Below are 13,028 nucleotides of genomic sequence, written 5' to 3' on the forward strand. Positions count from 1 at the left end.
GTAGCTGAATGCATTCATTAGAAGAGGTGTCCACAAACTTTTGACATTTAGTGTAATGTTACTTTAAGGGTAGTTTATCAGTTAAAGGTTAAAGTAAGGGGTTTTAGAGTCAGACTGGAGAGAAGTTTCTAAAAACTGCCTGATATGATATTATTTTCTTCTATATTTCTCTCTCTCTCTTTCACACACACACACACACACACACACACACCGCCCCACTGACCTCCAGATCTGTCTCATAATGACCGTTTTAATGGGCTCCATAAACTCCGCTAATGTCACTGACAATCAAAGCAGAGGAGCTTATTAAACAACAAAAGGATGAGCTCTCTCTCCCTCTTTCTCTCTCTCCCTCTCTCTAAGAACTCTCTCTACAGATGAACAGGTCTCAAAGCAGGAAGGCGAAGCAGACAGTGAGGCTTACTGAGCTGGGCCTGAACGATGGGGATTGCTGGCAGGAATACAGGAAGCCTCTCAGAATGCTATCAGTCGGCTGAGTGCTATCTGTTCTCAGCTTTGTGTGCCAGTCCAAAGGGAAAAGAGAAACAGGCTGGGCTTCGCACTGCCAAGAGAAGTTTACTCCACTGACCCGTGGCAGGGAGAAAGTCGCCCCTAATGCCAGAAGGCCTTGATAATGTGCCTCAGCGTGAGAGAACACCTACAAGAGAACCACCATCAAAACAGAACACTGATTTTCTGGCTCCAGTGGCACCGGTCAAAGGGTGGGATCCACATATTAAGCAGCAAGTGAACAGTCAGTTCTTAAAAGAGGGAAAATGGGCGAGCGTAAGAATCTGAGCCAAGAACCTGTGATGTGATGTTGTAGACGACTGGGTCAGAACATCTCCAAAACATCAGGCAGGTCTTGTGGGGTGTTTCAGAAATATGCAGTGGTCAGCACCTACCAAACGTGCTCAAGCAAGGACAACCAGTGGTCATGGGCGCCCAAAGCTCACTGATGCTTATGGAGGTCCCACCTCACAACTTACAGGACTTAAAGGAGGATCTGCTGCTGATGTTAGTCTTGGAGCCAGATACCTCAGGACACCCTCAGAGGTCTTGTGGAGTCTATGACTTGAAGAGTGAGAGCTGTTTGGTGGCATACGGGGGACCTACACAATATTAGGCTGGTGGTTTTAATGTTATGGCTGATCATTTATTTGATTCTTACTATTAAACCTGCTGTTGGAGTTTTCCGTCCTTCACACAGCCAGTACCAAGAGGAGCAGAGCAGCTCCCATCCATCCTACTCACGCACACACTCACTCCCTCCCTCGCTCTCGCTCACTTTTTCCACTCCCTCATTCCAGGACGAATGAAGATCAACAGGAAACTGAATGTGCAGGTGGACCGTGACAGCAGTCAGCAACAGAAAGACAGTTCCAGCCAAACAACGTTCAAAGCTTCTCTTCAGCTACTCTAAACATGGCCAAACTAGAGGAGATGATCTACTGCAACAGATATCTGCATTTCCTGGTGTTGGTTAAGGACTGAATTGGTGATCAGGGCTCTGAACTGGTTAATGGATCCATAGAATTATGTTAACCTATTTGACAAGGGTTCAATTCCCCAAGCAGACAAGCAGACCACGCTCTACTCCTAGGGCAAGACTCCTACCTCTACATTACATGCATCTATTAGAACATGTGATTTTTACAGGAATACTGTTTATCGCTACAGGATTCCTACTGTATTGTGGTATTTTGAATAACGGTGAACCTTCTGTTGTGCAAGAGCACTCCTGGCACAGCGAGTCTGAGTGTTCGGTCAATCTGGTCCATTCCTAGGCTGCAAGCCCCAGGGAAATCTGGGAAAGCTGAACTCCTAACCAGACATCATGCTGACTGATGCAGGATGCTGCCGTTGCCGCTGGAGGTGGCAGAAGAAGAGAGAAGAGGGAGAAAAGAGAGAGTCGGAATTCTAGAGTCTCTAGAGTTAGAAATGAGGGAGGAAGGAAGGGAGGGATGGGTGGGTGGCTGGAGGGTAGGATGGATGACCGAAAGGATAGATGGAAAGATGGAAAGATGGAGGAATGGTGGAAAGGATACTGACCGCTGACAGCTGCAGATGTAAGGATGGCTGAACAGATGGATGGATGGCTAGAGGGATAGCTGGACGGAAGGATGGATAAAGGGATGGATGGCTGAAGGGAGGGATTAGAGCAGGGATAGATGGATGGGTGGGTGGACGAATAGATGGGTGGAAGGATTGATGGACTGAGAGGACAGATAAATGGAGGGTGGGTGGATTAGGTGGGAGGAGAAATGGACGAGGGAGTGGAGGCACGGCTGACTGGAAGGATTGATGGTTAGATGGAAAGATGGATGGAAGGATGGATGGTTAGAAGGATAATGACAGCTGACGGGTGCAGATGAAGGGATGGCTGAAAGGATGGATGGGTGGAGGGATGGCTGAATGGAAGGATGGATTAAGAGATGGATGGAGGGAGGGACAGATTGAAGGAGGGATAAATGGATGGGTGGGTGGACGAATAGATGTGTGGAAGGATGGACGGACTGAAGGACAGGAAAGATAGATAGAGAGGTGGATGGATTAGATGGAAGAAAAAATGGATGAATGGAAGGATAGATGAATAGATGGAAGGATGGAGGAATGGATGGATGGTTGAAAGGATACTGACAGCTGCAGATGTAGGGATGGCTGAACAGATGGATGGATAATGGGATGGATGGCTGGAGGGAGGGATATAGATATATAGATATAGAGGGGTGGATGGATTAGAAGGAAGAAGAAATGGATGAATGGAAGGATAGATGGATAGATGGAAGGATGGCTGGAGAGATGGAAGGATGGAGGTAAGGATGGATGGATGGTTGGAAGGATACTGACAGCTGATAGCTGCAGATTAAGGAATGGCAGAAAGGATGAATAGGTGGATGGATGGTGGATGGCTGAAAGAACGGATGGGTGGAGGGAGTGATTGATTGCTAAAGGGTGGCTGGGTGGAGAGATGACTGGATATATTGATGCTGATGGTGGAATTATTAGTCGCTGCTCATTAGAAAATAATGGATCATCTAGCTTGCTGTCGCCCACCTTCTGGTATAAAGTCAATGCAGCATGAGAGAGCGGCAAGAGGATTTAAAATATGCATCATTATCACAACTAATTATTGAAGATTCATACAAGAGGAGGGGCTAAACTGATGATTATTTTAACTGTAATCCTGTTCAATAATTAATAACACCAGCTTTACCAGCTCCCATAAAATAAACCAAGAAATCCTGGAAAACATACAAACCACTTCTCACAGACTGAAGCTGATCAGTTTACCAAAGACGTCTCCGTCTCTCTCTCTCTCTCTCTCTCTCTCTCTCTCTCTCTCTCTCTCTATTCTAACACAGTAGAATGAGCGCTGAAAGGCCTGCAGGAACCCTGTAGCTCCACTGATGACTATCACTTCAGAATGAAAAGCCCAGAGAGGACATGCTATTGAAAAGGAAAGAGACGGCAATTTTAGGGCTGGATTTAATAGAACTGTTCCAACTGTTTGCACTTGCTATTTCAGTAACACAATCAGCGGCAGGAACGCAGCTAATGCTCCAGCCAATCTCAGGCCATCTTAAGAATTCTGCGCCAGCGTGGCTCTTTGCCATTTTCTGAATGCTTAAATCAGGGCCGTAATGCGGGGCGAGGCGTTCCGGAGTGCATGGGTGCCGTTCTTGCGAGATGAGGAGGACAGAACCGAGCAGTGTTAAGAGGTATGACCTGCAGCTCCTGCAAAACACTGCGAGAACAGAACAGCCAATGCTAATACAACAGAAGGGAGGGAGGGGGAAAGAGAGAGGGGGGGATAAAAAGGTGGAGAGATACAGAAAGCTGAAGGATAATGTTGTAATTAGCATATTTAAATAGATTTTTTGTTTTTGTTTTTGTTTTTTTACAGGATTCTGTATTTTCTCGAACAGAAAACAGGAAAGAGAAAGCTCAAGTTTTCAACAGTCAACCTCCCCTTTTACATAAACACTCTCTCATTAACATCACAGCACACCAGAGGAGGACCAGAGAGGAAGGAGGAGAGTCAGACTCTGAATTCTGGCGTCTGAGAGACTCTCATTCTCGTATGAGTATGAGACTCGTATGGGCAGAGGAAAGGAAGGATGGGTGGCAGGATTATGGATCAACTGAAGTATAGAAGGATGGATGGAGGAATAGATGGAATAGATGGAGGGATAAAAAAAAAAACTAAACAATGGATGGATGGAAGGATGATGGATACATGGATGAAACGAGGGAGGGATAGTGGGATGTCTGGCTGGCTGGATAAACGAATAAAAATGAATAGAGGGATCTATGAAGGGATGGATGATGGATGGAGGAATTTTACACTATTATGACTCTATGGGTTATGCAGCGGTACACAGCAGCAGTTCTGGAGAGAGGTTCTCCTCCTGCAGCTCCACCACCAAACCTCCATAGTGCAGTAGCAGCAGCGTTCCGGCCCAGAGTGGGAATGACGGAGACGCCGTTCTCCCTGTTACAGTCAGTGCAGGAGCATCAGCAGGATCGTTTAACGGCACAACTCATACCGAACGCTGCCTCAATTTTTTACTTTTTATAATACATAAATTATGTGTGAATTATTAAATGATGCAATCAGTTTCACTCTGTCTCAGTTTCTCACACACACACACACACACACACACACACACAAGTTAAAAGCACTGGCTATCTCAGCCTCTGCCTGCTCACGGTAAAGGAAGCCATGTGAATGTGTACGCCCTTTAGTGTAAACAAATTGTGTATAAACACACACACACACACACACACACACACACACACACAGTTTGATTTCTGCTCCAAGTGAATAAGCTCTTGAATTTCTCATCAAACGAAGCAGCCCACTACAAAAACAATTTCTACAACTCTCTCTCTCTCTCTCGCTCACCCACACAACAGATAAACTCACAAACAGCAAATAAATAAATTAGATTGAAGATGTGTTTCCCTGGTAACTATAGAGAGTGTGAGTAAAGGGGGATGGTGTTTACGGTTCGGTCTGTGTGTGTGTGTGTGTGTGTGTGTGTGTGTGTGTGTGTGTGTGTGTGTGTGTGTGTGTGTGTGTGTGTGTTTCTGCACTTACCGAACAGCTCTCCTGTGTAAATGTGTGAAGTGTCGTACGGCGTCTCCACTCCGGAGATTTCCACCTTCAGATCAGGATCAAACAGAGAGACATCCCTCTTCATCCGCAGATTAAAATGCCTGAGAGAGAGAGAGAGAGAGAGAGACACACAGAGAGAGAGAGAGAGAGAGAGAGAGAGAGAGAGACACACAGAGAGAGAGAGAGAGAGAGAGAGAGAGAGAGAGAGAGAGAGAGAGAGAGAGAGAGAGAGAGAGAGACACACAGAGAGAGAGAGAGAGAGAGAGAGAGAGAGAGAGACACACAGAGAGAGAGAGAGAGAGAGAGAGAGAGAGAGAGAGAGAGAGAGAGAGAGAGAGAGAGAGAGAGAGACACAGAGAGAGAGAGACACAGTTTGATTCTCCAGATCGTTTTTTTTTTTGTTTTTTTTAGCACATGAGCTTAATGTTATTTGAAAGCACAGCCGGCATCTCTCAACAGAGCCAACTCTGGAGACCTCAACCTTTTCAAATGTAATCTGCAGGAAAATTTCAATTTGTGACATCACAAGCATCAAACACACTCCAGACAGGCCGTCTTTGCAGCTCAGTTTCCATATAACCTCCCTGGACCAAAAATTAGTAGGTGGTAGTAACTTCAGGTTCCTGCAGATGGCGCTGCACGAGGACGATGGGGCTATAAATACCTGCAGGGTGTGTGAGGGGATTTATGGATTGAGAAGAGGTGGTGCAGTGCAGGGAGGGTCTTGTTGAATGTGTGGAAAATGGGTCAGAAAGCAGATACAGTTAATGATTGGTGAGTGACTTTCAGCATTTGGACCATAGTGTGAAGGAAGTAGCTGAATCTGCAGGTGTATGGAAGCATACGGTCATACGGGTCTACTAGCAGTGGCAGAAATCTCAGTCACTCTCACTTCTGCTCAAGAATGTCCTGTAGGCTGGGATTTCTGCCACTGCTGGTAGACCCGTATGACCGTATGCTTCCATACACCTGCAGATTCAGCTCCTTCCTTCACACTATAGTCTTTGGCCACGCCAAAATACAATCACTCCCATTTATACAAACACAAACATCAGATCAGATCAGTCTCCGCATTAAGAGACGCTGATTTGATCAGTGGGCAAAATGACTGTACTGGGACATCCCTAATTATTGGTGTGTCTAATCAGTCGCAATGTATCCGAGAGCATCCAGGAGCCAAACCTTTACTAATGACAAGCTCAAATGATACTCAGCTCATTTTTAGGAAGCATCGCAGTGTTATGCAGTGTTTTACAAGCATAAACACACTCTTACTGCTGAGAGAAACAGTCTGCTCAGACTTTTACACAGTGCCGCATTGCCAGCTCACTCTTCAGAGAACAGCACCATTTTGCGCGAACACCTGCTCATGGTCACAGCGCCCACGGACCATTTAGCACCATAAAGCTAGTCAGTGCCAGTCCAGCTCAGCTCTCATTACAAAAACCACTTCATTTCATTCTACAGTAGAGCTGCTGCTGCTGCTGCTGACGGAGAACGCCACAGGTAACACTCGTAGACCAACAGAAAACCAGGGCTACCCATTATATCAGGGCTATGACCATTCCCATCCATTATATTATTAATCTACTGCCGGACCATCACTGGGAGATCGCAGGTCTAACCCCTAGTGATGCCATAGCCATCTGTGGCCAGGGATCTCTGGCCTGGGTAGGATGCCCCCCCTGTTTAGTACTCTACAGAATTTAGTACTCTACAGAATACTCAATAAATATATATATATAAATGTGTCCACAGGGTCTTTAAAAGGCACCCAGAGCTGAAATACTCATGAAAACTGCAATATGAATGGGCGGAGCTAAACTGCTGCATTCTGACTAGGCTGATGTATGTAAATTAGCTGGATCTTGTGAAATCAGAGAGGCAGTGAATTCCAAAAAGGCTGTTTTGCCGCTTATGTTTTATATCTGGACTGTGCAGATTGTTTCATGATTAATCATTAATTATATTATTTTCTATATTATATATTATGTGAATTGTTTCATTACCTTATTAATTTCCTTTATACTTTCAGTTTTCCATGATAGGGGCTCTTTAAAGTATTCATCATGTGAAATTCCAAAAAATCTCTGAAGCTTCGACTACAGGGAAACGTCTTACACACTGAGTAACTGTGACGGCCCCAAAGAAAGCTTAGTACTCAAACAGACGGTGTTTGTAATGTGGAGCACTCGCTCTGTTCCAGAAATGATCTGGCAGGGGACAAATTATGTCCATTTCCCAGCACAACACATATAATGAAAACATTATAAGACTACATTTCCCATCATGCACTGACTCATCAGCTGGCAGAGAAAGTGATGACTCACAGCAGCATCAGTCAAACCTCATTTACGTTTAGGGCCTTTCAGCAGACGCTCTTCTCCAGAGCGACCTACAAAAGTGCTTCCCCGTTTACTCAGATATGCAGCTTAATAAAGCTGCACTGATTGGCTGTCAGTTTGCATATTTCAATGCACAGGCCAACTACTGAGATTCCAATATCTACTATAATGTACTATCCAATACCTACTATGAATGAATCAGTATCCGCTATGCATAATTCAGTATCCACTATTGATTATTCAGTATGTGCTATGATATTCAGTATTTACTATGAATTAGTCAGTACATACTGTGAATTATTCAGTATCTACTTAGGTTTATTCTGTATACACTAGGAATTATTCAGTATCTGCTATGAATTATCCAGTATCCGCTATGAATTATTCAGTTTCCTCTATGAATTATCCAGTATCCACTATGAATTATTCAGTTTCCTCTATGAATTATCCAGTTTCCTCTATGAATTATCCAGTATCCGCTATGAATTATACAGTATCTGCTATGAATTATTCAGTATCCGCTATGAATTATTCAGTATCCGCTATGAATTATCCAGTATCCGCTATGAATTATCCAGTATCCGCTATGAATTATTCAGTTTCCTCTATGAATTATTCAGTTTCCTCTATGAATTATCCAGTATCCACTATGAATTATTCAGTTTCCTCTATGAATTATTCAGTTTCCGCTATGAATTATTCAGTTTCCTTTATGAATTATCCAGTATCCGCTATGAATTATTCAGTTTCCTCTATGAATTATCCAGTATCCACTGTGAATTATTCAGTATCTGCTATTAATTATTCAGTTTCTTCTATGAATTATCCAGTATCCGCTATGAATTATTCAGTTTCCTCTATGAATTATCCAGTATACACTGTGAATTATTCAGTATCTGATATGAATTATTCAGTATCTGCTATGAATTATTCAGTTTCCTCTATGAATTATCCAGTATGAATTATTCAGTATCCGCTATGAATTATTCAGTATCCGCTATGAATTATTCAGTATCCGCTATGAATTATTTTGTATCCACAATGAATTATTCAGTATCTGCTATAAATTATTCAGTATCTGCTATGAATTATTTTGTATCCACAATGAATTATTCAGTATCTGCTATAAATTATTCAGTATCTGCTATGAATTATTTTGTATCCACAATGAATTATTTAGTATCTGCTATAAATTATTCAGTTTCCTCTATGAATTATCCAGTATACACTGTGAATTATTCAGTATCTGCTATGAATTATCCAGTATCCGCTATGAATTATTCAGTATCTGCTATGAATTATTCAGTATCTGCTATGAATTATTCAGTTTCCTCTATGAATTATCCAGTATGAATTATTCAGTATCCGCTATGAATTATTCAGTATCTGCTATGAATTATTCAGTATCCGCTATGAATTATTTTGTATCCACAATGAATTATTCAGTATCTGCTATAAATTATTCAGTATCTGCTATGAATTATTCAGTTTCCTCTATGAATTATCCAGTATGAATTATTCAGTATCCGCTATGAATTATTCAGTATCTGCTATGAATTATTCAGTATCCGCTATGAATTATTTTGTATCCACAATTAATTATTCAGTATCTGCTGAGTTATTCAGTTTCCAGTATTAATTATTTAGTTTCCACTATGAATTATTCAGTACAATGAATTTAATATCACTATTTGAGGGTGCAGTATTAAAGTATAGGCTACAGACCTGAATCAGGCCTTCAGGGTTTAGAGATAAAACTCAAATAGATCACACAACCTACACGACGGACCTGGAGGGCAGATTAGGAGCGGTCACTGCGGATATTACACTAGGAGTAAAACACCAGTCATTCTGACACCAAATACATTCAATTACAGAAGCTGAACTTGTGCAAACACATTCATTTCAGAGACAGAGGATGATCCGTGTCTCTAAAGGAATACTGATACTCAGCAACACTGCGCTAAAAGGAGGCGGCTGGGAGAGGAATGAGCAGTGTGTGCTGAGCTGTAGAGCTTCTCGGTGTGTTTTGAATGATTCTGCTGCTGGGCGTCCGCAAATGAACGCAGGGAGGATTAATGAGGAACACAATCGTTCAGAGCAGGAGATCAGCAGTTTGTTTTGTTGACAGTCACACACACACACACACACACACACACACACACACACAGCTGCATTAACACGCCTCGCATACAGCAGTTATATTGCTGCAAATCTGACGCACCCTAGAGGCAGCATCACACACTCTAATGTGTTACAGCTGGGCCCCCTGTGTGTGTATGTGTGTGTCTCTAAAACACACCTGGGGTCTAAAGAGACTTAAATTCTGTATTATCGAAACACTTACACACACAGACACACACACACTATTACACTTACACACACACACATAAAGGCATATTTATTTTACAGAGTAGATCAACCCCTTAGTATTAGCAAGTCTCCACCCCCGTCAGCACATCTGAAAAAATGCACGTTAGAGGCGGGGTAGAAAGCAGCCAATCAGAGCAGCTCTGTCTCATTCCTCACCCTCTACATAATACAGAGAAATGCCCTTCAGTTCATCATCAGTTAAGGCCCATTTACACTTCTGCGGCACATCAACACAGAGTCTACTTCATAGATAACCCTCTATATTAGTGCATACCTTAGTCTGCCCTTAAAGGGGGGTCTCAGTTAGGTCTCAGGGTCCATGTGAGTTTTGTACATGGGTGTTCTTCATATGTCATATTCGCCTCTTTTATCTGTATTATAGCCTCATTACTGTATGACGAAACCTGTGACATGGGTTATTGTGTACCATTAATAAATTCATCTGTGTGACCATAAACTAATATGAAGTTTGGCCTACTGATTTATTATTGTACTGTTTTTTTTATTATTCTGTATATATGTAAGTAAGAGCACCAAGAGCTATTCTAACTTAATCTCTTAATAAGGTTCTTCTGGTTCTTTGGGTAATTCAAATTGAATATGTATATTTAAGGCCCGGTCATACAGGGGAAAAAAAAGGGCAATACAGGAATACAGGGTAGAAACAACATGGGCGAGGGAAGACCCAAAAAGAGGAACACTGGGAGAGTCACTGTTAGGTAATTACAGTACTTAGCACAGTTAGGAGTGTGTTACTGACACAGGACTGAGGAGACACAGGTCTAAAAGTAAACAGTCCATACAGTCCAGCCTGCTTCCCATTGGTTGAGGTGGCACGCAATGAGCAGTGACCAAAAGTCTGGGGTATCCTGGGAAGCGGAGTTCTTGGAGCTAGTAGTGTGAGCAAGAGAACCGGGTTGCCTGACATGGACCAACACTGGACCAACCCTGAAAACCATACACTCCTGTGTAAGTATTGTTATGTTATGATGTTTATAATGATAAAAGGGTTAAAAAAAAAATCACACAACACAAATAAAGCAGGAGAGAGGACGAGCAGAAAGAGAGATGGACATGAAGTCCCACAGGGCAAGTGGACAGGTGGAAGGAGACAGACTTTGCCTGTCTAATTAACCCCCCCCCCCCAATCACACACACACACACACACACACAGGCCATGTCACCCAATTTAAAAGGCAGAACAGCAGAACATCTGCCCTAATCAACAACCAAAACAACAAGAACAGCGAAAGTCAACCAAGTCACTCTGACACGACTGCACACTTCTGATGCTGCAGAGCTGAGGCATTATTGGGACGCGCTGAAAAAAGAAAAGCATGAAAATATTAACAAAATACAGCCGTGGTTTTAAAGTGATTACCTTAACGACATCAACACAATACATTAACACCATGTTATTAAAGCTGGAAACTTTTTTTCTACTTTCTGCAGAAGTGCAGACTGCAGCCCAACCGCAACCTTAAGCAGACGACGGCTTGTGAGAGGCCTGTGGACAGGAACCCACAACCTGCATACAGGAGAGCAGGAGCAATAGGCTACAGTCACTGAACATATACACCGACTCCACGAGACCTCCAAAGGTGTCCTGTGGTATCTGGCAATCAGAACTTCAGCAGCAGATCCTTCTTTAGGTCCTGAAAGTTGTGAGGCGGGGCCTCTATGAGCATCTATGAGCCCTGGATAGCCAGTTCACCAGTTGTCCTTCGTTGGAGCACCTTTGGTAGGTGCTGATCACTGCACACCAGAAACACCCAACAAGACCTGTCTGATGTTCTGGAGATGTTCTGACCCAGCCGTCTAGAACATCACAGTTTGGTTCTTGTCAAAGTTCAAAATCTTCACCTGCTCCCCAATATATAGATCCCAACCCCTGATAGGAGCCATTGGAACCAGAAAATCAAATGTTATTCACTGCACCTGACCTGTGGTTATAATGTTATGGCTGATTGGTGTAGGGTTGAAATAACGGGGTTGAAGCAGTCTACTGTCGAGATACAGAAAACTGCTGATATCTGAAGAGTAATTCCACATTCCATTGATCTTAAGTGTGTGTGTGTGTGTGTGTTTACTCAGGGTGGGTAACGATTGTAGATGAAAGGAAATGGAGGGAGATGAAGGGATATTTAGCAATATCCACAAATTAGCACAACACAGTTCATAAACTAACCCCCAAATGCAGGGACGAGACGTCCCTCAGACGGGTTTTTATATTTGGCACAGAAGCGTGGCACCTGCTACCACAGCTGGAGGCATCAACATCTGGAAGGTTGTTTTCTCATACATAAAAGAGGACCAAATGCGCTCTATTATGTCATGGACTGAGTTGGGCTTACAGACATACAGAACAGGGTGTCATCGCTGTCACACAAAATCCTCCTCATATCTCGAAAACATGACAGCTTTACATCCAACATCCTAAAGGTAAAGGTGCACGTATTTGTCACTGTACACTGTGTGTGAACACACACACACACACACTAGTGAACTAGGGGCAGTGAGTACACACACACCCAGAGTGGTTGGCAGCCAACTCCAGCACCTTGCTCAAGGGCCTAAAAGTGGCCGGGAATCGAACCCACAACCTTGTTATCAATAGCCCAGCACTCTAACCGCTGAGCCACCACTGCCCCACCACATCCTGACCTCACAAACACTCTTCTTAAATGCAAACAAAACCTCACTGCAATGCTCCTCCAAAATCTAGTAGAAAGTCTTCCCTGGACAGTAGAGACAGTTACTCCAACTCCAAAAGCAGGGTAAACTTGCTTTAATACCGTTCATTTTGAAAGATACATGGAGTGTGCAGGTGTCCCAATACTTTTGTCCATTTAGTGTCTGTGAATAATCCCCGTTTTGCATTGGGTCTAATTTAATAAGCAATCTGGGCTGAAACACTCCTCAAGTTCAACATAAATGGGTGGGCTATTCCTCTGTATGCTGAATGGGTGAATAGCCATAATTAAGCTGTTTTTTATGACATAAAAAACAAAAAAACATCAAATTCAAAACCGAAGTTTGGGCAAAACAGTGTTGAAATACTACAAAGCCGTTATAAAAATTGAGGAACAGTTGTTTTCCCAAGACTTGGGCTCTTTAACAGCAAATGAGAACATGCTGTATAGCAATGTTACACCTCAGGCGTTGAGAATAGTTGAATGGCTCTTTCA

The 13,028-nt window shown here is 43.0% G+C and overlaps 1 protein-coding gene across 1 annotated transcript in view; it reads right to left on the reverse strand.

Moving 5' to 3' along the window:
* adam10a (ADAM metallopeptidase domain 10a) overlaps positions 1-13,028 on the reverse strand; it is a 106,134-nt gene that overhangs the window by 31,277 nt on the left and 61,829 nt on the right. The window contains exon 3 of the mRNA XM_072671297.1: positions 5,105-5,223. Coding sequence (XP_072527398.1) covers positions 5,105-5,223 — 119 coding nt within the window. The remainder of the gene's footprint in view (positions 1-5,104; positions 5,224-13,028) is intronic.

Source organism: Salminus brasiliensis, chromosome 25 (genome assembly GCF_030463535.1).
Source record: "Salminus brasiliensis chromosome 25, fSalBra1.hap2, whole genome shotgun sequence".
In the NCBI taxonomy this organism is placed as follows: Eukaryota; Metazoa; Chordata; class Actinopteri; order Characiformes; family Bryconidae; genus Salminus; species Salminus brasiliensis.